Here is a 25,768-nt window from a genome sequence, read left to right on the forward strand (position 1 = left end):
ATTTTTTAAAAGCACCAGGAGGGGGGAAGAACAGTAGGATTTTTTATGCACAAATTCTGAAAATCGTTGGGACCACTACTAGATCCCACCCCATTCCCAACACCCCTCAGACAAGCAGGAATTTGTTCTGTGGCTTTTCTGAAAGTCCAAAGTTGGTGTTTGTCAATTTAAGGTCCCCCAGAATGAAATGGCTGCCGGGGAGAGAATCTTGTTTCCATCAAGTCATGGACTTTTTTCTTAACTGTGCTCATTAAGCAGTCAGACTCAAAGCAAGGCCCCACACTGCAAAATACTTTTTGAAGTCAACACAGTAAGACTGTATATAATGTTAACCTGGCTTAGTACCCACAACATGATGGCACAACAGGCTCTAGAAAGTTTAAATTTTTCCTATTTAATCCTAAATAGTTAGGAAACTTCCTCCATTCTTTTATCAGAATTTCAGGCACCATTTTGGCTAACTACTAATTTCATTGGTTTTATTTTATTTTATTTTTTAAGATTTTATATATTTATTCATGAGATACACACACACACACAGAGAGAGAGAGAGAGAGAGAGAAAGAAAGGCAGAGACACAGGCAGAGGGAGAAGCAGGCTCCACAGGGAGCCTGACGTGGGACTCGTGGGACTCGTTCCTGGGTCTCCAGGATCAGGCCCTGGGCCAAAGGTGGTGCTAAACCTGAGCCACCTGGGCTGCCCAATTTCATTACTTTTAAAGTGCTCCAATTCCAAAGGAGTCAGGTTCCCTACTCTAGGATTTAACTAAATACTGGGTATTATTATGATTCAAATCATCACTCGTATTAGCAAGACAAGGCTGCACAGATTAAAACATTTTTTAATCTCGCTTTGCATAAATTTTAATGTGAAGAAATCTGTTTCTATAATCTACATGTTTAGTATTTAACACATTTTTTCCTCTTAAGGCCAAATTTTGATGGAGTAGGGGAGAGAATGTGGTATTACATAATATGTATCCAAAGTGTGATTTCTACAACATCCTAAAAGGAAGAATGCATCTCCTTAGGGTACCCTGCGGTGGGATGTGTGGACCTGAAGGGGCACTATGCAATTTTTTACAATTTCAAGGAAAACACAGCGATAATTGGCGGACATTACACTCACTTCTACTCTTAAGCTGTCTGGACCTGACTACTTCATGCAATGGACAGTTAGGCATTTCTTTGGATTTAACAGGCACCATGGAAAAAAGTACCAAAGATCCTCGGGCATTGTGTGTTATGAACCAACAGTTTGTGAACCCTCTGTCTTAAGCATTTCTTTAAAGGTTTTGCTGTGCTTTGACAGGGAAACTGGAGGTTAGATTAACCCAGGGAATGATTTCCAATATCTGATAAATCCTCTATCCTCCAACTCAGTAGTATTTGAGAAAGTACAAAGCCGGCTAATAACAGGTGTACTATTTTAGAGAAGGAAAAAAAAAAGAACATTTATTTTTTACCAACAAGAGGATGCTTCCACAGAGGTCACCCTAAGACTATTCAGCCTAGGAGAAAAGCCATCTGGCTTATTTATATTTGATAGGAAGTGAAAGGCAACATGTTATTATGTCAGCGTGGATTCCCAATAAAGTCATGGACAAAAGAGAAGCACACATTATTACACGCTACAAGAATCTTAATATAGCGATGGAGACCAGGGAAAATGACAGAACTAGATCATTCCAACTCCCACTCAGGGTCTCAGTGTGAAGCTTTGATATATTTAGATATTTAAAGGCTTCAAAACAGCCTTCAAACATGCGGAGCCCTGCTAAGAAGAAAGATGTTCTCCAACCCTGGAAATCCAGATTATGGTCTCCATCTAAAGAAAGCAGTGCTCCTTGAAGAAATGGCTAATTCCAGATCTGGGATTAGAAAATGGACAAGATGAGCCTGGAGCATCCTGTCAACCAGACAGCAAGGAAGCCATGGTTCTGGCAGAAGACCAGGGGCCAACCTGAAAAGGTTCCCATTGGCCAAAGATGGCACAGCTTGGGCATCAGTAAGGATGTTAACTATAATGGGCTAGCTTTTTAGATAAAGCTTTTATTTTTTCCCTTTGAAAGTCTCAAAAGGTTATGGAATAATAGATTAAAATTTTCTTTAGGCTTACTGATAAAATTGGGGATGATCAAGATATTTTACTTTTCAATTGGTCACCCCAGCTGTTCTCGTAATTGGCCTCTTTTCATGAGTTCATTTGTTACTTAAAAACAAACAACCAAAAACACCTTCAATGGTCACCACTAGAGAATGACAGACCAACTCATCATTTTGACAACTGATAAATAGCAAAACCAAATCTATTTATCCAGATCACAAGTACCACTGAGTAAGCAAATCACATACAAGGCTAAATTTCTCTTTATGGAAATACTGCAGCTAATAAGTGAATAAGGCGTCACAGCAGATCATCATATTGCAACCCCGAATGAATCACTGCATCCAGGTGTTAGATATTAACTGTTGTTGATATTCCAAAAAGGCAAAATCAGCCAGACATTATCTGCCTCCTCCTGATGGAAGAACAAATGATCAATTATAAAGTAATATTGCAAAAAAGGGGGAGGGGTGGATACGAATATGGGAAATCTCTAGATCTACTGGGAATACAGAGGACTACATTACAGGCATGCAGTCAGACAGATCTATTCTGCTGGACAAAGTAGTTTCTTTAACAAAAAATTAGAATCTTAAAATACAGATTGATCCATGGTTCCTGTTTCAAATAAACCACTAGAAAAATATTTATGACAACTGGAGATCTGAGCACTTACTGGATATCTCATGATATTAAGGAATTATTATGTTAGGTATAATAAGGACTCTTTAAAAAATACACACAATACCATTATCTTTTTTAAAAAAATCTTTAAAAATACTGCCAGAAAAGCTGAGACTCAGGTAATAATCTTACTCTACATTTTGGAGTAAATGATCAACACAACCCAATGCAATATGTTGGGAGAGAATAAATCTCCCTTTCCCAGGAATACCCTTATTTTAAACACACACACACACACACACACACACACACACACACACACACACATAGAAAAAGAAAGGTTCACTAGGAACTTTGAAAAAGTAGAAACATTATCAGTAACTCCGTTTCCTGTCTTAAAAATGGCAAGTTGGTATAGCACGATGGAGAAGATAATTACCAATAACCCTTACCAATTTGCCAACACCTTTAAAAAAAAAAAAAAAGATTTATTTATTTATTAGAGACACACACACAGAGAGACAGAGACACGGGCAGGGGAAGAAGCAGGCTCCATGCAGGGAGCCTGACATTGGACTCGATCCTGGGTCCTGAGCCAAAGGCAGATGTTCAACCGCTGAGCCACCCAGGCGCCCTTTGCCAGCACCTTTGTCAACACATCAGGAAACCATCACAACTGGCACCAGTCCACAGTTCTGAATCCTAGTTACTCCAAACTACTGCCAAACTGGAAGCTTTTTTGAAGAAAGAGGTCTATTATTAGAAGAGCTGGGGATGTTCAGTTGAAAAGTACAACTATTCTGACTTTATGTTAATCTAAATAAAACCGACCTGCTATCCCATGTCTAATTTTGAATCTTTCAAAGGGGGAATAAAACCTTCCTCTAAGAGGCATGCTGGATGCACTTCAGGGACTTACCCCAATTTCTACAAATTTCAGAGTATCCTTGGATTTGAAGGTATATCTATACAAAATGTACCTTTTCTGCACTTCCACCTTGCTTCTATTAAAAATACACAGAACCCTTCATAAAGCACTGAAAAAACAACCATCGACAGTGTATTAACACAAATGCGTGCAACATGGGCATTATTTCTCTGAGATACTTCTCAAGGTTCTGTAAGTCCCACACATCGTGATATTTAGGATCACATGCTGTGGCATCTTACTTGTTTAGCAATTTTATTAGTTCCTCAAACTCAAAAATCTCAAAATTGTTTAGATTTTTCATTAGATCAGAAGGATAATAAATGTATTCTGAGATTTCTTATTTAAGAAAAGGCAGAAAGAAACTTAGAGGTTACAAAATACCCAGAAACTCAAAGAGAAGGAGAAAATTCTTTAAGCCATTAATTTTATCAAAATTACGATCATTATGCACAGCTATTTCTTTAAAGAGACTTACTGACCTGAGAGAAATTCGTTAAAGGATTGAAGAGAACATGTGTTTACTGTAATCAGGGCATAGGATCCTGCAGACCACCCCCACCACCACCAAAGGGCTTCCTCAGCATCTGGTATGCTGGGTTTTGTGCATCTAATCGTGGCAGAGCCTCTTCTTAAACCACTGCTCACACATATGTGTCAACTCAACAAATGTTTGGTAAGCACTAAGGAGAACTATTTGTGTACAAATGCCTTCTCTCAGAAATTCCACATAGTTCTCAGTATATCAGCTGGTACCTATATATTTAATATAAGGTATGAAATTGATTTGTTCCCATTTTATACACAGGGAAGTCAAGCCAGGAACAGATTAAATTATTTTAAATTATTTCAGTAAGGTCACAGAGTAAGTCACCACAATTTAAAAAACAAAACAAAATATAAGACTCTTATTTTAGTTTGGGTTTAACATGTCCTTTGTATTTACCATTCCGTGTGTCCTGTCTATTCTATCCCCTCCAGTCCTATCCATTATGACTCATCCCACATTATTTGTGTCATCCATCACCAACCTTTGTATTAACCATTCCTTGACCACTTACTTGTTCTGAGCATTGTGTCACACACTGTGCTGAATATAAAGACGATGGAGACATGGAGAAGTTAATGCCTAGAGGACTTACATTTTTCCTATGAGCCAGGCAGTTTGAGAAAATTTACCTAAAGGACAAATGCTTTTGAGAGCTCTTCCAGTAATGACATGCTTTCCATAATCATATTAAATAGGCATAAAAATTTTAAGGATGAACAACTAGGAGCAGAACAAGACTTAAAAACAGCCATCTCTGCCATTCTTATTTCTCTAGCTATATAAAATCATTTCTAGGTTTCAATTCACATATCAAGTGAGATAGTAGTTATACTAAGCAGAATTGATACCTAGAATTTTATACCATGGTTTCATAATACGAGTTTAAGATATATGAATATGGGGAAGGTACATATATATTATCCATCTGTAATTTTTTAAAATAAATTTGTCCTTTATTTTATTTTATTTTTTAGATTTTTATATATTTATTCATGAGACATACAGAGAGACAGGCAGAGGGAGAAGCAGGTTCCATGCAGGGAGCCCGACGTGGGACTTCCGACGTGGGACTTATCCCAGGTCTCCAGGATCAGGCCCTGGACTGAAGGCGGCGCTAAACCGCTGAGCCACTCAGGCTGCCCACTATCTGTAGTATTTTTAAAAACAAGCCAGAGCTTATTTAAATACATTTAAATAAATGAGTTATATAGCATTTAATATCCTATGAAGAAAATAAATTTCATCCAACTACAAATCTTTTGATGACTAAGCAGCTCATAAGGCTATTTAAACAATGGTAAAAATATAGAAAACACCAGAAACATCTAGAAGCTGTCTTACAGTAGATGTGTGGAGATCTCCACTTTAAATGACTTCACACCTACCGTAGTGTCATTGCTGGTAACATAAACCAGGACATCAGAGGAGTTCCTGCCATTGATGTATCGGTAGCAATTCCAAACACAGCTAATCAAGTAACCCTGTAAGTGAGTAGTGATTATTAGATCTTTAACTTCCAAATATCAGACAATTTTAAGTATCCCCCACCAAGAAAACCATATTACAAAACTATTATTTACTAACTTGTAAGTGCACATAGTAACTCTACTAAGTTAAAAGGTCTTTTAAATTACAAATGTTGTGTATAGTAACTTTCTGGCAAAGGGTGCTGCTGTCGTTTATTCTATAACACCACCCTAGGAGGAGGTGGTAGAAGGGTCAGGGGAGAGCAGAACTTCTGAGACAAGATAGTTGGAAGGAGCAATCACACACAAACATTTATTGCTGCCAATGTCACACATCAATCAATTTATTAGCCCACTGCACATCACATTTTAACTCTGACTTTGGGAATTTTATTCTGTATGATTATATATGATTAAACAGGTCATATTATATTCAAGGTAATTTAAAAAAAAACGTTCACAGCAAATAAATTGGTTTCATGGTAAATAAAATTCACTAAGACATCTCTATCTTCCTTTTTTTTTAAATTTTTATTTTTATTTATCTATGATAGTCACACACACAGAGAGAGAGAGGCAGAGACATGGACAGAAGGAGAAGCAGGCTCCATGCACTGGGAGCCTGACGTGGGACTCGATCCCAGGTCTCCAGGATTGAGCCCTGGGCCAAAGGCAGGCGCCAAACCGCTGCGCCACCCAGGGATCCCGACATCTCTATCTTCGTAATGAAATATCTAAATAAGATAATTAAAATTAATGTCCAGAATAAAGATATGCCAAGAATAAAGCCTGAGTTTGTGGGAGATGTGTAGCTTTTTTTTTTTAAGATTTTATTTATTTATTCATGATAGACACACAGAGAGAGAGAGGCAGAGACATAGGCAGAGGGAGAAGCAGGCTCCATGCAGGGAGCCCGACGTGGGACTCGATCCTCGGTCCCCAGGATCATGCCCTGGGCCGAAAGCCAGCGCTTAAACCCCCGAGCCACCGGGCTGCCCTGAGATGTGTAGCTCTGGAGCCGCCTGCACTACCACTCCAGTTACCTGGGACTGAATTAGAATTAGAGGACTTCAAAATCCCTTTCCAGACAAACATTATATGGTCTCATTCATTTGGGGAATATAAAAATTAGTGAAACGGAATAAAGGGAAAGGAGAGAAAATGAGTGAAAATATCAGTGAGAGTGACAAAACATGAGACACACCTAACTCTGGGAAATGAACAAGGGGTAGTGGAAGGGGAAGTGGGTGGGGGGTTGGGGTGACTGGGTGATGGACAATGAGGGGGGCACTTGCGGGATGAGCACAGGGTGTTATGCTATATGTTGGCATATTGAACTCCAATAAAAAAATTTAAAAAATCCCTTTCCAGCTTTACAATTTTTTTTTTTACATTTTTAAATGTAAATTCAATTTGCCAACATATAGTATAACACCCAGTACTCATCCCATCCCTCCTCAGTGGCGGTCACCCAGTTACTCCATCCCCCACCCACCAACCCTTCTGCAACCCTTTGCTTGTTTCACAAAGTTAGGAGTCTCTCATGGTTTGTCACCCTAATTTTAACCACTCAGTTTCCCTCCTTTCCCTTATAATACCTTTCACTATTTCTTGTATTCCCCGTATGAGTGAAACCATATGATGGTCCTCCGAATGACTTACTTCACTCAGAGTGAAATTCCATCCACGTCGAAGCAAATGGTGGGTATTCGTCCTTTCCAATGGCTGAGTAATATTCCATTGTATATATAGACCACATTTTCTTTATCCATTCATCTGTTGATGTTCCTTCCACAGTTTGGCTGTTGTGGACATTGCTGCTATGAACATTGGGGTGCAGGTGTCTCAGTCTTTCACTACATCTGTATCTTTGGGGTAAATCCCCAGCAGTGCAATTGTTGGGTTGTAGGGTAGCTCTATTTTTAACTCTTTGAGGAATCTCCACACAGTTTTCCAGAGTGGCAGCACCAGTTTGCATTCCCACCAACAAGACCATTGCAAGACCGTTCCCCTTTCTCCACATCCTCACCAGTATTTGTTGTTTCCTCTCTTGTTAATTTTCATAATTCTCACTGGTGTGAGGTGGTATCTCACTGTGGTTTTGATTTGTATTTCCCTGATGGCAAGTGGATGTGGAGCAGTTTCTCATGTGCTTGTTGGCCATGTCTATGTCTTCTTTGGAGAAAATTCCATGCATGACTTCTGCCCATTTCATGATTAGATTGTTTCTTGGGTGTTGAGTTTAATAAGTTCTTTACAGATCTTGGATACCAGCTCTTGATCTTAAACATCATTTGCAAATATCTTCTCCCATTCTGTAAGTTTTCAGTTTCGTTGATGTTTCTTTAGATGTGCAGAAGCTTTTTAGCTTAAGTCCCAGTGGTTCATTTTTGTTTTTCTTTCCCTTGCCTTCATAGATGTATCTTGCAAGAAGTTGCTGTGGCCAAGTTCAAAAAGAGTGTTGCCTGTGTTCTCCTCTAGGATTTTGATAGAATCTTGTCTCACATTTAGATCTTTCAACCATTTTGAGTTTATCTCTGTGTATGGTGTAAGAAAATGGTCCAGTTTCATTCTCCTGCACATGGCTGTCCAATTTTCCCAGCACCATTTATTGACAAGACTGTCCTTCTGCCGAAAGTGGATAGTCTTTCCTGCTTTGTCGAGTATTAGTTGACCATAAGTTGAGGGCCCATTTCTGGGTTCTTTATTCTGTTCCATTGATCTATGTGTCTGTTCTTGTGCCAGTGCCACACTGTCTTGATGATCACAGCTTTGTAATACAGCTTGAAATCCGGCCTTGTGATGCCCCCGGCATTGGTTTTCTTTTTCAACATTCCTCTGGCTAGTCAGGCTCTTTTCTGATTCCATACAAATCTTAAGATGATTTGTTCCAACTCTGTCAAGAAAGTCTATGGTATTTTGATAGGGATTGCACTGAATGCGTAAAAATAGACATTTTCATAGTATTTATTCTTCCAATTCATGGTCATGGAATGTTTTTTCATCTCATTACATCTTCCAAAAAATTCTTTCAGAAGTGCTCTGGCGTTTTTAGGGGATAGATCCTTTATCTCTTTGGTTAGGTTTATTCCTAGGTACCTTATGCTTCTGATTGCAACTGTAAATGGGATTGACTCCTTAATTTCTCTTTCTTCAGTCTCATTATTAGTGTATAGAAATGCCACTGATTTCTGGGCATTGATTTTGTATCCTGCCACACTGCCAAATTGCTGTATGAGTTCTAGCAATCGTGGGGTGGAGTCTTTTGGGTTTTCTGTATACAGTATCATGTCATCTGCAAAGAGGGAGACTTTGACTTCTTCTCTGCCAATTTGAATGCCTCTTATTTCTTTTTGTTGTCTGATTGTTGAGGCTGGGACTTCTAGTACTATGTTGAATAGCAGTGGTCAGAGTGGACATCCCTGTTGTGTTCCTGATCTTAGGGGAAAGGCTCCCAGTGTTTCCCCATTGAGAATGATATTCACTGTGGGCTTTTCATAGATGCCTTTTAAGATATTGAGGAATGTTCCCTCTATCCTTACACTTTGAAAAGTTTTAATCAGTAACGGATGCTGTATTTTGTCAAATGCTTTCTCTGCATCTATTGGGAGGATCATATGGTTCTTGTTTTTTCTCTTATTGATGTGATCTATCACGTTGATTGTTTTACAAGTGTTGAACAACATTGTATCCTGGGGATAAATTCTGCTTGGGTCATGGTGAATAATCTTCTTAATGTATTGTTGGATCCTATTGGCTAGTATCTTGTTGAGAATTTTTAAAGCTGTTCATCCGGGATATTGGTCTGTAATTCTCCTCTGTGGTGAGGTCTTTGTCTGGTTTTGGAATTAATGTGATGCTGGCCTCATAAAACGAGTTTGAAAATGTTCCGTCCCTTTTTATCCTTTGGAACAGCTTTAATAGAATAGGGTGTTTTTGTTGTTGTTGTTGTTGTTGTTGTTGTTGTTTTAGTAGAATAGGTATTATTTCTTCTTTAAATGTTTGATAGAATTCCCTTGGGAAGCCACCTGGCCCTGGACTTTTGAGTGTTGGGAGGTTTTGGATGATTGCTTCAATTTCCTGGCTGGTTATTGGCCTGTTCAGGTTTTCTATTCCTTCCTGTTCCAGTTTTGGTAACCTGTGGGCTTCCAGAAATGCAGCCATTTCTTCTAGATTGCCTAATTTACTGGTGTATAGCTGCTCATAAGTTTTTAAAATCATTGTATTTCCTTGGTATTGGTTGTGATCCTCTTTTGTTCGTGATTAATTTGAGTCTTTTCTTCTTTCTTTTAAATAAGGCTGGTAGGGGTTTATCTATCTTATTAATTCTTTCAAAGAACTAGCTCCTGGTTTTGTTGATCTGTTCTACGGTTCTGTTGGTCTCTATTTCATTGAGTTTTGCTCTAATCCTTATTAACTCTCTTCTGCTTGTTGTTGGTTTTACTTGCTGTTCTTTCTCCACGTCCTTTAGGTGCAAGGTTAGCTTGTGTATTTTTTTCCCAATTTTTTGAGGGAGGCTTGTATCGCAATGTATTTCCCTCTTAGGACTGTTTTTGCTCTATTCCAAAGATTTTGAAACTGTTGTATCTTCATTTTCATTGATTTCCATGAATCTTTTTAATTCTTCTTTAATTTTCCAGTAGACCCATTCATCTTTTAGTAGGATGCTCTTTAATCTCCACATGTTTGAGTTTCTTTCAAATTTCTTGTGATTGAGTTCTAGTTTCAAAGCAATGTGATCCAAAAATATGCTGGGGACAATCCCAATCGGTTGAGACCTGATTTGTGACCCAGTATGTGGTCTATTCTGGAGAAGTTCCATGTGTACTTGAGAAGAATGTGTATTCAGTTGCATTTGGATGGAATGTTCTGTATATATCTGTGAAATTTATTTGGTCCAGTGTATCATTCAAGGTCTTTGTTTCTTTGGTGATGTTCTGCTTAGAATACCTGTCATTTACTAGAGTGCCTTGTTGAAGTCTACTATTAGTGTATTATTATTATTTAAGTACCTCTTTACTTTGGTTATCAATTGATTGATATACTAGGAGGCTCCCACATCAGGGGCATAAATATTCATGATTGTTAGGTCTTCTATTAGATAGACTATTTAAGTATGATATAGTGTCCCTCTTCATCTCTTACTACAGTCTTTGGTATAAACTTTAATTTATGTGATATGAAGATTGCTACCCCAGCTTTCTTCTGAGGACCACTTGAATGGTAAATGCTTCTCTAAACTTTCATTTTCAGGATGGCGATGACCTTAGAACTAAAATGAGTCTCTTGTTGACAGCAAATAGATGGGTCTTGCTTTTTTACCCAGGCCAATACTCTGCATCTTTTGATGGGATCAAAATGAGATATTAATGAGCCCACTCACGTTCAAAGTAACTAGTGAAAGATATGAATTTAGTGTCATTGTATTACCTATATAGTCCCTGTTTTTGTAGATTGTTTCTTTGGGATCCCTGTTTCTTTTCCAGGGTCCCCCTTAATATTTCTTGGAGAGCTCGTTTAGTGGTCACATATTCTTTCAGTTTCTACCTATCTTGGAAGCTCTATATCTCTCCTTCTATTCTGAATGACAGCCTTGTGGATAAAGTATTCTTGGCTGCACTTTCTTCTCATTTAGGACCCTGAATATATCCTGCCAGCCCTTTCTGGCCTGCCAGGTCTCTGTGGAGAGGTCTGCTGTTAATCTGATATTTCTCCCCTTACAAGTTAAGAATCTGTTGTCTTGCCCTGCTTTAAGGAATTTCTTTTATTTTTGAAATTTGCAAATTTCATTATTGAATTTTGAGGTTTTGAACAGTTTTTATTGATTTTTGTAGGCGTCCTCCCAATCTCTTGGATCTGAATGCCTGTTTCCCAGATTTGGGACGGTCTCAGCCATGATTTGTTCAAATATACTTTGTGGACCTATCTCCCTTTCAGCCTCTTCTGGAATCCCAATTATATTCTTCCTTCTCAAGCTACCATTTATTTCCCTAAGCCTTTCCTGTGGGCTCTTGTTTTTTATCTTTTTTTCTCAGTTTCTTTTCTTTCCATCAACTTGTCATCTATGTCACTCAGTGTCTCTTCCACTCATTAACCCTAGGAGTTAGAGCATCCAGTTTGGATTGTATCTCAGTTCAAGTATTTTTAATTTCGGCCTGATTAGATCTCATTTTGCACTAATGAAGTCTCTAGAGTACTTTATGCTTTTTTCCAGAACCACGAGTAACTTTATAATTGTACTTCTGAATTTCTGACATCGTATTTAAGTCCACATTCAATAACTCTGTGGCAGAGAGTACTGCTCCCGGTTCTTTCTTCTGTGGTGAATTCTTCCTTCTAGTCATTTTGTCTAGTGCAGAGTGGCTGTACGAGTGGGCTGAGTCAAAACTATGAACCATGACCTACGTAAAATAGCCCCTAGATTATTCCGAAGAGGGCAGAGACCAGAAAATAAAAGAAAAAGAACAACAGAACAAAATAAAACAAACGGGTCACTAAAGTGAAAAACAAAATTTAAAATAAAGTAGTAAAAATTTTTTAAAAAATAAAAAAGAAGAAAAAAAAGGGGAGATGGTGGTGGTGAGCAAGTGGTCATGGAGAGAGTATGTAATCTCCCTAAGGGGACCTAAAGGGTGATCCTCTTGGTTCTGAGTGCATTTTTTTCTGTATATTAGAAGATGTTCAATCCCAAATTTATATAAACCAGCAATACTTATACAGAGAACCAGTATCAACCACAAAAACATAAGATCAAAAAGGGGGGCACAATGGGAGGCAAGAGAGAATATAGTCTCTCAGAATGAACCCACACAGTATTCCACTTGGTTCTGGGTGTACTTTGTGTGTTAGAAGACAGTAATTTCCACCATTGTAAAGCAAAACAAGACAGAAAAGGCAAAAAAACAAAACAAACAAACAAAAAACCCCATATCTCATATTTCTCCCAAAATTAAATTGAGTATGTTGAAGGGAATCCTGAAGTGAAATATATATGTAAAATATGTAATTGTAGAAATATGAAAGTCAAAAAGGAAAAAGTTTAAAAATGAAGAGTTGGAAAAAAATTGTACTTAAGGCAGGAAAGGAGAAAAAATATTGGAAATTTTTAACCTGATATAAAAACAAGTCATAGTGAAAAAAGAAGAAAGAAAAAAAAAAAACCTCTCTAGGTCTATATACTATTTTCCCTCAGTCCTGGACCTTTCCAGCGCTGCTTGTTCAGTAAACTTGCTCTTCCCTTGTTCTTCCAGCTGGTCTTCTTTGGAAGATTTGGAGTCATCTGTTGCCCTGATTCTCAGGTGCCTGTGCCTGGGCGGAGATCCCCGCACCCTGCCAGGTGCCGGGCTCAGTGTGAAATATTTATCCTGTGAGGCCTTTGTTCCCTTGAGGCCACGCCTCTCCCAGGTGCAAGGTTAAAAGAAGAGGAAAAAAAAATGGTGGCAGCCAGATTTCCAGCTGGGGGAATCAAGAGCTCCTCATGAGTAACTAACTGCAGTCTCCCGGTCCACACTGGCCTAGATGCTCCCGGGGACTGGCGGGGGTGCAGTGATCTACACAGCTTGCCTGGCGCCTAGCGGCAGGAGAGTCCTCGATTTCCTGTGCCCTCCCCACTTCCACCTATCCCAGGGGGAACAGAGGACAGCTGGCTCTGTCTCCTTTGGCGCCCTCGGATCCAGGGCCCTGTGCCACTGGACCCAAACTCCCAGGAGCCACCTCCCCTTAAGGGAATGGAGGACAGCTGCCTCTGTCCATTGCCGGACTCTAGGGTAAAGGGAACTCTGGAGCTGGTCCATGTAACCAGGTGGGTTCTCCCAAGTGCACTGGAGGGTTGCGGTGCTTCAGTCCTTTACCAAGATTGGACTGAGGTTTGCAGTGAGCTTTCTCCCAGGTATCCCTCCTCTTATAGTGACTCTGGGAATCTTGTTGCTTCACTGCCCCTCCTGCAATTCTGCCCTATTTCCCTGCTAAGCACTTTTCAGGCAGGAAAAACTCAGGCATGGATTTTTTAAAGTTCCTGCTTGTCCAGGGCTGGGCTTTCATGACTTCACTCACCCAGCTTGTCGTGGTTCCCCTCCCCAACTTGACTTATTTTTTATTTTTTTTGCCTTCCTACCTTGATAGAAGTGAAAACTTTTCTCTCTGTACCATTCCAGCTGTTGTCTCTTTACATCTTGGGTTGAATTTGTTGGTGTTTAGGATGTTTTGAAACTTATCTAGGTAAGTTTGTGGGACCAGATGAGTTGAGGACCCCTAACTTCTACCATCTTGCCTCAACCACTTTACAATTTTTAATAAAAGAAAAAATGTAAAGATGTGGAGAAATTGAAACTCTCATACCCTGCAAGTGGGAATGTAAAATGACTCAGCTGCTTTGGAAAATAGTTTGGTGGTTCCCAAAAAGGTTAAAGAGTAGCCATATGACCCAGCAATTCCACTCCTAGGTATATGCCCAAGAGAAATGAAAACATGTCCACACAAAATCTTGTACACAAATATTCACAGCAGCATTTTTCTTAATAGCCAGAAAGTGGAAGCAACCCAAATGCTCATCAACTGATGACTAAATAGACAAAATGTGGTATATTCATGCAATGGAATATAATTCCACCATAAAAAGGAAAGAAATCCTGATACATGCCACAACATGGATGAACCTTGAAAATATCATGCTAAGTCAAAGAAAGTCAGTCACAGAGACCACATATTGTATTTATATGAAATGTCCAGAACAGGCAAATCTATAGAGATAAAAAGTAGATTAGTAGTTGCCAGAGGACAGGGATCTGAGGGTGATGGTGAATGGCAAGTGATAAAAATGTCCTAGAGTTATCCTTTTTAACCACAGAGCTATGTTCACACAACTCTGTGAATATACTAAAAACCACCAAATTGTACCCTTTAAACGAGTGAGTTTTATGATATGTGAATTATATCACAACAAAGTTGTTTAATAACAAAGACATTTCAGGACAGAAGGAGTGCTTGTCAACATTTCTTGGAAGACTGAGGTAAAATACCCTGTCATATACTCAGAATGCTGTCTTTAGCTGCATTCGTACTTGATGGTGATTATTTCTTATATTATTTAAATGTTCTGTGATGATGGGAAGATGAAAATGTATAATGCTACTTTATGAAATGTTTCTGGATGACAATAATCTGGAATGAGGTATCAGCAATGAGAAAGACAGGAAGGATGTATTTCTTGAACAATGTACACAGTGTTCATTTTACTCAAACCTTCACTTTACTCAATATTGCCAACATTTCTTTAGTGAAAAAACAAAGCCTGAGACTTTTTGAGAATTCCAATATAAATGAAAAAGAATGTTTGGACATACTCATTATGTGTCACATAAGAAGACTGACTGCTCATATGTTACCTTAGCAGTGAACAGTAGCTACTTGTTGAGGCCAGAGGAAACTTCTGCAAGGACAAGTCTACAATATGAAGGTCAAAGAGAAGGTAAGAACCCATGGCAGGGGGCGGTGCTTCCCAAGCCCAGGCAGTATTCTTGAGAGCCCCTGGCAGCACCACGTGCATTCACTTACTAAACACTGCAACAAGGAGAAAAAAAAACTCTGCCTACTGTCTCTAAAAACCCAGAAACTTGGTTCAATGACCATATTTCTTTCTTAACATTTCTGTAATATATATTTTTTAAGATTTTATTTATTTATTCAGAGAGACACAGAGAGAGAGGCAGAGACATAGGCAGAGGGAGAAGCAGGCTCCATGCAGGGAGCCCGATGTAGGACTCAATACTGGGTCTCCAGGATCATGCCCTGAGCCAAAGGCAGATACTCAACCACTGAGCCACTCAGGTGTCTCTAAATACAGCTTCTTCTTATATGTTTTTTTTTTTAAGATTTTTATTTATTTATTCGTGAGAGACACAGAGAGAGAGAGAGAGACAGACACAGGCAGAGAGAGAAGCAGGCTCCATGCAGGAAGCCCAATGTGGGACTCAATCCCAGGACTCTGGGATCATGCTCTAAGCCAAAGGCAGACGCTCAACCACTGAGCCACTCAGGTGTCCCTAAATACAGCTTCTTCAAACTTACTGAGACTTGACTGTTTAAGAATTGGTTAGCTGGGCAGCCCAGATGGCTCAGCGGTTTGGTGCTGCCTTCAGTCCAGGGTGTGATCCTGGAGACCTGGGATCGAGTCCCACATCAGGCTCCCTACATGGAGCCTGCTTCTACCTCTGCCTGTGTCTCTGCCTCTCTCTCTCTCTGTGTCTCTATGAATAAATAAATAAAATCTTAAAAAAAAAGAACTGGTTAATTTTATGTCAAAGTAAGACATAATAAATATGTTAAGAATTAAGTTCATAGTCTAGTAACAATTTAGAAATTTTCTACTTCTTAGTAGCATATAAGCACAAATTATAGTGATGTTTTTATCATGAGGTTTGCAATGATGAAAAAGAAGAGGCAGTACTCAATTGTTGAGGGAGTCAGAAACAGGGCTCATGGGGTGTAAGTCACCGAATCAGGGGAGGTCAACTTGACATCCTATCAAAAGCCCTCAAAAAAAAAAAAGCCCTCCAGATATGCATACCCTGTAATTTTAAGAAATATGTCTTGAAGAAATACATACATAAGCATATGAAAGATGCAGTAAAAAATTCATGTAGCACTATTAAGTGAAAAAGCAGGAACCATCTTGAAGTCTAATGATAAGTAATTTATTAAAAATTGATAAGTTCATAATCTAGATTGTTAGAGAACATTGTTCAGAATATATTACATTTTCAAAACAAATTACAGAAGAATGTGCACACAGACACTGTGATGCATGTTACAGTATATAAGACCTACTACCTAATGTATAACATTAATGTATCCCCCTCCAAATGGATTTTGGGATAACCCTTGGTTTACCTGTGGAAGTGTGGTTACTGTTTCTCTCTCATATAGATAAGAGAAGAAACAATTATTAGAAAATCAAAACACAGTTCAGAAATCTAACGCAAGATAAAGAACTGACACAAGTTTGCTTACTTCCTTAGCATTATGAGTACATTTAATAATATTTAACCATAAGTAAAATACTCATGCTTACCTTAAAAGTCAAGATAATGCTGATAAACAGAAGAATAATTAGGACCAAACAGGTAGGATTCACCGACATGATATCATCTCTGTAGGGAAAATTAGGAGGCTGCAAATAAAAAGTGCCTCATTAGCAAGGCTTATTATTCTTTTTTTTTTAATTTTTATTTATTTATGATAGTCACACAGAGAGAGAGAGAGAGGCAGAGACACAGGCAGAGGGAGAAGCAGGCTCCATGCACCGGGAGCCCGACGTGGGATTCGATCCCGGGTCTCCAGGATCCCGCCCTGGGCCAAAGGCAGGCGCCAAACCGCCGCGCCACCCAGGGATCCCAAGGCTTATTATTCATTCCAGATTATATTCCTTAGGCATTAACCAGATGTACTTATTAAAAAACAATTAAAGCAGATAGTTCTTATTTAAGACCACTACAAACTTTCTCACCTACTACTACTAATGAAAAAGTGACAAAGAGTGTTCATAATTCAGGCAGTAATAACTTGTGAAAAGAAAAATCAGAGAGAGATTCAAGAGACCTGAAAATGTAACTCTACCCTCCTTACTGTTCAAAAAGTTAGAAGTCAGTATTCTCTCTACACCTGTGACATTTAGATTTTCTAAAAATTGTGGACCACTCTAAAGGGCTTGCACATGGCAAGGAGGGAAAACCTATTAAAATACCATCTTATTTATACAGAGGATTTTTGTTGATGGTACTTCTCCTCAAAAAGCAGAGTCTTTACACTACTAGGCATTTATAGCATTAAAAAAAAAAAAGAAAGAAAGAAAGATCAAGTCCTACCATCTGACCAGATTGATTAACTACTAGGTCAAAGGAAATCTTTTTAAGGAGGATCAAAGCTGACTCCCATGGTTGGGTGTGGTGGGACTTCACCGTGAAGACCATGCAGAGTGTCTTGGGAGCCCTCTATTTCGCCAGCTTGGGTCAGCATGCGTGGACGGCAGCCCAGGGTGCCACGTCCCCTCTTATCTCTTCCTTAGCATCCAATACCATGTGTTTGGATTCCACATTAGCAATATTTTGAGATATAACAGAGAGGTTCCAAATATTAAAGAAGAATATGAAAAAACCCAAGACTCATGTGCCCAGTTCCTCCTCCCCATGGTGAACATCACCCAGTGGTTTTTCAGCCTCCTTTCACTTTGGGCAAAATATCCAAGAAATAAAATCTGAGTCAGTCTTTGTCATCAGCTCCTGAAACCTGTCCCTACCCTTAGAGACTGGAAAGGTGTTTGTAGTGCTAATCTTAAAGGTAAGAGTAAAATAACTTAGTGTTATTCATAAGACCAACATGAAATCATACTGTTTCTGTCTGATAAAAAAAAAATTAAAGTGGAAGTAGGTGACTCCTTTCACAAAGATCTTCACACTTCTTCCCCCAGAAACGTGGACATGGTTTCTATGTCCAGTCAAGACATATAAAACACACACACAACTTATTTTAACTGCATTTCACAAAAATCTGCATGAACAGAACAGACATTAGAATGAAGTGGGTGCTCTCCTCCCACCTTCCAGATAACAGTCCCTCCAGACTCCTGTTAAGTCAGCTCATCAGCGAGGCTTCACTGTCTATGGAGCTTTAGGCATCCATGCCTTGGACTCAGCCTGATTTTTAAGTAGAACATACTGAAGACATTCACCTGTATTACTTGGTTTGTAATTAAAAATAAAAGAAGGTGGTGATTTTTTTTACTGACATTATGCTTACTGTCAGCGTCACCAGTATTATTACTTTGCCACTGGTGGCTCTAGAGCAAATAAGTACAAAATGCTTAAACAAAGTCAAGGTGGTATTCTGAGGATTCTAAATGTTTGCCTGCATGTTGCATGCTTTCCGCTTCTTATAAGTCTCTCACTAAACAGGATGGAGCAAACAACACACTCTTCAAGTAGTCACAAGGCTGACATATGGCTTGTCTGAGCATCTCCTAACCACCCTTTCCCCACCCCTCACTTGATAGCCTATGTCGAGGTCATGTTTCCTCCACCCTTCCAGGTTGATTTTAGAAACCTGGCACTGGGTCAACCTTACAGAATTAAAACACAAGTCCTTAAAGACAGAGGTAATTCTTTTTTTGTTTTTTTTTAAGATTTTATTTATTTATTCATAGAAACACACACACACACACACACACAGAGAGAGAGAGAGAGAGAGAGAGAGAGAGAGGCAGAGGCACAGGCAGAGGGAGAAGCAGGCTCCATGCAGGGAGCCCGATGTGGGACTTGATCCAGGGTCTCCAGGATCAAACCCCAGGCTTCAGGCGGCGCTAAACCGCTGCGCCACCGGGGCTGCCCAAGACAGAGGTAATTCTATAAACTGCTCGTCACACAGAAACCCTCTCATGCAGAAACAGTCAAGCTATACAAGAAGAGAAAATATATATACAGTCAGCTCATGGGAAATACACACAGCCCTTTCTTCACACTATAGGCTACCAAAACATGGACCTGTTTTCTAAAACAAAGAGAAGCTATTACTAACAGTTTAAGAATGACAACCATTGTATACATAAACCACATCTTCTTTATCCATTCATCTTTCGATGGACACTGAGGCTCCTTCCACAGTTTGGCTATTGTGGACATTGCTGATAGAAACATCGGGGTGCAGGTGTCCCAGCGTTTCATTGCATCTGAATCTTTGGGGTAAATCCCCAACAGTGCAATTGCTGGGTCGTAGGGCAGGTCTATTTTTAACTCTTTGAGGAACCTCCACACAGTTTTCCAGAGTGGCTGCACCACTTCACATTCCTACCAACTGTGTAAGAGGGTTCCCCTTTCTCCGCATCCTCTCCAACACTTGTGGTTTCCAGCCTTGTTAATTTTCCCCATTCTCACTGGTGTGAGGTGGTATCTCATTGTGGTTTTGATTTGTATTTCCCTGATGGCAAATGATGCAGAGCATTTTCTCATGTGCTTGTTGGCCATGTCTATGTCTTCCTCTGTGAGATTTCTCTTCATGTCCTTTGCCCATTTCATGATTGGATTGTTTGTTTCTTTGGTGTTGAGTTTAATAAGTTCTTTACAGATCTGGGAAACTAGCCCTTTATCTGATAGGTCATTTGCAAATATCTTCTCCCATTCTGTAGGTTGTCTTTTAGTTTTGTTGACTGTATCCTTTGCTGTGCAAAAGCTTCTTATCTTGATGAAGTCCCAATAGTTCATTTTTGCTTTTGTTTCTTTTGCCTTCATGGATGTATCTTGCAAGAAGTTACTGTGGCCGAGTTCAAAAAGGGTGTTGCCTGTGTTCTCCTCTAGGATTTTGATGGATCTTGTCTCACATCTAGATCTTTCATCCATTTTGAGTTTATCTTTGTGTACGGTGAAAGAGAGTGGTCTAGTTTCATTCTTCTGCATGTGGATGTCCAATTTTCCCAGCACCATTTATTGCAGAGACTGTCTTTCTTCCAGTGGATAGTCTTTCCTCCTTTATCGAATATTAGTTGACCATACAGTTCAGGGTCCACTTCTGGGTTCTCTATTCTGTTCCATTGATCTATGTGTCTGTTTTTGTGCCAGTACCACACTGTCTTGATGACCACAGCTTTGTAGTACAACCTGAAATCTGGCATTGTGATGCCCCCAGCTATGGTTTTCTTTTTTAAAATTCCCCTGGCTAACAGTAACTTCTTGCAAGATACATCCACAAAGGCAAAAGAAACAAAAGCAAAAATGAACTATTGGGACTTCATCAAGATAAGAAGCTTTTGCACAGCAAAGGATACAGTCAAAAAAACTAAAAGACAACCTACAGAATGGGAGAGGATATTTGCAAACGACATATCAGATAAAGGGCTAGTTTCCAAAATCTATAAAGAACTTATTAAACTCAACACCAAAGAAACAAACAATCCAATCATGAAATGGGCAAAAGACATGAAGAGAAATCTCACAGAGGAAGACATGGACATGGCCAACATGCACATGAGAAAATGCTCTGCATCACTTGCCATCAGGGAAATACAAATCAAAACCACAATGAGATACCACCTCACACCAGTGAGAATGGGGAAAATTAACAAGGCAGGAAACAACAAATGTTGGAGAGGATGCGGAGAAAAGGGAACCCTCGTACACTGTTGGTGGGAATGTGAAGTGGTGCAGCCACTCTGGAAAACTGTGTGGAGGTTCCTCAAAGAGTTAAAAATAGACCTGCCCTACGACCCAGCAATTGCACTGTTGGGGATTTACCCCAAAGATTCAGATGCAACGAAACGTCGGGACACCTGCACCCCGATGTTTCTATCAGCAATGGCCACAATAGCCAAACTGTGGAAGGAGCCTCGGTGTCCATCGAAAGATGAATGGATAAAGAAGATGTGGTTTATGTATACAATGGAATATTACTCAGCGATTAGAAACGACAAATACCCACCATTTGCTTCAACGTGGATGGAACTGGAGGGTATTATGCTGAGTGAAATAAGTCAATCGGAGAAGGACAAGCAGTGTATGTTCTCATTCATTTGGGGAATATAAATAATAGTGAAAGGGAATATAAAGGAAGGGAGAAGAAATGTTGGGAAATATCAGGAAGGGAGACAGAACATAAAGACTCCTAACTCGGGGAAACGAACTAGGGGTGGTGGAAGGGGGGAGGAGGGCGGGTGTTGGAGGGGAATGGGTGACGGGCACTGAGGTGGACACTTGACGGGATGAGCACTGGGTGTTTTTCTGTATGTTGGTAAATTGAACACCAATAAAAATTAATTAAATAAAAAATAAAAATAAAAATAAAAATAAAAAAATAAAAATAAAAAAATAAAATTCCCCTGGCTATTCGAGGTCTTTTCTGATACCACACAAATCTTAAAATAATTTGTTCTAACTCTCTGAAGAAAGTCCATGGTATTTTGATAGGGATTGCATTAAACGTGTAAATTGCCCTGGGTAACATTGACATTTTCACAATATGAATGCTGCCAATCCATGAGCATGGAATATTTTTCCATCTCTTTGTTTCTTCCTCAATTTCTTTCAGAAGTGTTCTATAGTTTTTAGGGTATAGATCCTTTACCTCCTTGGTTAGGTTTATTCCCAGGTATCTTATGCTTTTGGGTGCAATTGTAAATGGGATTGACTCCTTAATTTCTCTTTCTTCAGTCTCATTGTTAGTGTATAGAAATGCCATTGATTTCTGGGCATTGATTTTGTATCCTGCCACACTACCAAATTGCTGTGTGAGTTCTAGCAATCTTGGGGTGGAGGCTTTTGGGTTTTCTACGTAGAGTATCATGTCATCGGCGAAGAGGGAGAGTTTGACTTCTTCTGTGCCAATTTGAATGCCTTTAATGTCTTTTTGTTGTCTGATTGCTGAGGCTAGGACTTCCAGTACTATGTTGAATAGCAGTGGTGAGAGTGGACAACCCGGTCTTGTTCCTGATCTTAGGGGAAAGGCTCCCAGTGCTTCCCCATTGAGAATGAAATCTGCTGTGGGCTTTTCATAGATGGCTTTTAAAATTTATCTGATAGGTCATTTGCAAATATCTTCTCCTATTCTGTAGGTTGTCTTTTAGTTTTGTTGACTGTATCGTTTGCCGTGCAAAAGCTTCTTATCTTGATGAAGTCCCAATAGTTCATTTTTGCTTTTGTTTCTTTTGCCTTCATGGATGTATCTTGCAAGAAGTTACTGTGGCCAAGTTCAAAAAGGGTGTTGCCTGTGTTCTCCTCTAGGATTTTGATGGAATCTTGTCTCACATTTAGATCTTTCATCCGTCCACAATAGCCAAACTGTGGAAGGAGCCTCGGTGTCCATCGAAAGATGAATGGATAAAGAAGATGTGGTTTATGTATACAATGGAATATTACTCAGCCATTAGAAACGACAAATACCCACCATTTGCTTCAACGTGGATGGAACTGGAGGGTATTATGCTGAGTGAAGTCAGTCAATCGGAGAAGGACAAACATTATATGTTCTCATTCATTTGGGGAATATAAATAGTAGTGAAAGGGAATATAAGGGAAGGGAGTAGAAATGTGTGGGAAATATCAGAAAGGGAGACAGAACATAAATACTCCTAACTCTGGGAAACGAACTAGGGGTGGTGGAAGGGGAGGAGGGAGGGAGGTGGGGGTGAATTGGTGACGGGCACTGACGGGGGCACTTGACGGGATGAGCACTGGGTGTTATTCTGTATGTTGGTAAATTGAACACCAATAAAAAATAAATTTATTATTAAAAAGAAAAAAAAAAAGAATGACAACCATAACAGTGACTAGTGAACTTACTCTCATGCTACGTCTGCTGAGTACTAGATATGTGATTTAGGCATGAGTGCCATAGAATCACAAACTTCTGTTGCTATATTTCCTTCCCTCCTTCCATGCTTCCATCTCTCCCTTTTCTACTGAACATCTTGGTCCCCATTGTCACCTGGGTTTGAATCCAGAAAAACTCTGCTCCCACCCCCAAGCCCACAAACAATGCAAATCTCCAAAGAGTGAACATTCTCTCCCTTTCAAACATTCTAAGATTCTGGAGAAATTAAATTTTAAGGCACATTCACAGTTTTAAAAACAAAGGTGAAAAATGTAAAGAAACAGAAGTATTACATGCTCTACAAACTTGTGAATATCTAGTTAGCCACATTTGCTCATATGGTCACAAAGAACATTCAACAGAAAACTAGCCCCAAAAAGATGCAAGAGGAAGAAAGGGGTTCTATGGTGAAATAACTTTGAGAACCATAGTATAGTACAGTTCCATTTTTTCCATACAAATGGCAGAGGCAAAAAACTACCCTCTGCTAATATTTGAGCAAACTATGCTTTACAAAAATACGAATTAGTAACTAGCTTATAATTTATGTAGTTGTGTCTAACACAGTCATCACAGCTCCTGACTTATCTACCTCAGAAGGTTATGTTGTCCCAAAGCATTCTAAGAAACCCAAAAATCTTATCTTTAAACTGATATTCAAAAATCTCTAATCAGTAACTCAGATCCAAGTGGAAAAACCCACAAATTCATGTGTGTTTGTGTATGTTGAGTCTAGATCCCTGACTTGTAGATTATTACCCTCATCAAGGGAACAGTAATCAGAATGGCCACATACCAGCTGCCGAATATATTCCTGAATGGAGTTTGGATAGACAAGCACAGTGACAGCAACCAAGGTGTTGAGGGCGAAGTCAAAGATCTGGTAACAGAAGAATGGGATGATCCACGCTGCGCGTTGCTAAAGAGGAGAGAAAAGATGATGTTAATGTGTTCAATATCATAAAATATTATTTTTTTGCAATTCAGACAAATCCTTTCTTAATCTGGAGGAAATTGGAGGACAAGAAATTCAATAAGCCAGGTCATAGATGACAATTGGTAAGCCACACAGAGGGTCACTAAACAAGCCTCAGTGAACATTTCTGAGACTAGAGCAATGGTTTTCCACATAATAAGAGATTTATTTTTTTATTATTTTATTTATTTGACAGAGAGAAGGAGAAAGAACACAAGCAGGGGGAGTGGCAGGGAGAGGAAGGGGAGAAGCAGGCCGCCCCTGAGCAGGGAGCCAGATGGGGGGCTCGATCATGACCTAAGCTGAAGGCAGATGCTTAACCAACTGAGCCACCCAGGCACTCCTTAATAAGAGATTTAAGCTCCCAAAGGTTCTTAGAGGAAACTGAGAATCATCACTTCTTCTTTCTTATAAAGTATAAAAGACCAAGGAAAAGGCTCAGCCTCTTCTTTCAAAGCCACTTACCTTGTATGCTCCATAAGTGGCCATGGCACATATTAGGATCATGAGAAGAGAAATTGCAATCGCAATGCACATGTCTGCCAAAAGGTTAGGAAAGAAAAAAGAAAATCAGTAGTAGATTCACTGTTTTAACAATTTTCGTCTCTCTTCAAGGGCATTTTGTTTAGAAACCAATTATAAGCAAGAACTTTGGATTAAGTAAAACACCGGGAGCACTTTTGGAATTTGAGAAAATGATACTTAATGGATATAAAATGTCCAAAAGAAGTTCTCCCTAAGTCATATAAATATCTATAGATAACACACGGACTTGCATATAAGTTTATTTTGAAAATGGGAAAGAGAGGGACGCCTGGGTGGCTTAGCGGTTAATCATCTGCCTTCAGCCCAGGGCCTAATGCTGGAGTCCCAGGATCAACTCCCACATCGGGCTCCCTGCATGGAGCCTGCTTCTCTCTCTGCCTCTCTTTCCCTGTGTCTCTCATGAATAAATAAATAAAATATTTTAAAAAAAGAAAATGGGAGAGAGATACTGGGATGTTAAAAAAAGTTTGGTCTTCTGAATCCACTGAATTAGGTATATAATAAATTAGATATTTTTAAAATGTGAGTGCCTAACTTGTATTTTACAAATTCATGTGTGTTTTGTTTGTGCTCCTATTAAAACCCTCCTCTGGCTTCCCATTTCACTTAAAATAAAACCTCAATTTCTTATCATAGCCTTTACATCGGCAATTCTTCTAGAGCATGTGTACCTCCCCAATCTCATCTTGTACTTTTCTGGCTTCCTACAACCCAGTCATACCACTTGGTTTGCTAAGTACAAGGAGAATTTCCCATCATAGGGCCTTGCATTTGCAGTTCCCACTGACTGGAGACAATGTCACTCACATTTTCACAGAAGTAAGCATTTTTATTTGTTTTTTTAAAGATTCTATTTATTTGAAGGGAAGAGAGAATGCGCATGAGCGGAAAGGTGAGGTGCGTGGCTGAGCAGGGAGCTAGATGGGGGGCTTGATCCTAGGACCTTGAAATCATGACTGGAGCCAAGGCCAATGCCCAAGCTCAAAAGAGTGAGCCACCCAGGCGCCCCTAACTCCTTTTCGATCATTCAGGCCTCAGCCCAAACATCCACATCTCCAATAGCTCTTCTCTTAGTATTCTAGGTAATGCAGCCCTTCCAATTCCTCCCACGTCAATGCCGCATTTTTCTTTAGCACATATCACTACTATCTTACTTATATCTGTTGCGCATTAGCTATCTCCCTCTGCTAGAGGAAGCTTTCTGAGGAAAAGAACTCTATCGTGTT

At 39.4% G+C, this 25,768-nt stretch overlaps 1 protein-coding gene across 3 annotated transcripts in view; it reads right to left on the minus strand.

Moving 5' to 3' along the window:
- The window catches only part of LAPTM4B (lysosomal protein transmembrane 4 beta), a 98,315-nt gene that overhangs the window by 24,193 nt on the left and 48,354 nt on the right, over positions 1–25,768 (minus strand). The window contains exons 3-6 of one of the 3 annotated variants that reach the window (XM_025994742.2): positions 24,462–24,535; positions 23,817–23,939; positions 16,743–16,841; positions 5,594–5,689 (exon numbers count right to left, since the gene is read on the minus strand). In XM_025994742.2, coding sequence (XP_025850527.1) covers positions 5,594–5,689; positions 16,743–16,841; positions 23,817–23,939; positions 24,462–24,535 — 392 coding nt within the window. The remainder of the gene's footprint in view (positions 1–5,593; positions 5,690–16,742; positions 16,842–23,816; positions 23,940–24,461; positions 24,536–25,768) is intronic. The other 2 variants (XM_025994743.2, XM_072734245.1) reach the window with 2 other exon arrangements.

Source organism: Vulpes vulpes, chromosome 13, assembly GCF_048418805.1.
Source record: "Vulpes vulpes isolate BD-2025 chromosome 13, VulVul3, whole genome shotgun sequence".
Taxonomy (NCBI): Eukaryota; Metazoa; Chordata; class Mammalia; order Carnivora; family Canidae; genus Vulpes; species Vulpes vulpes.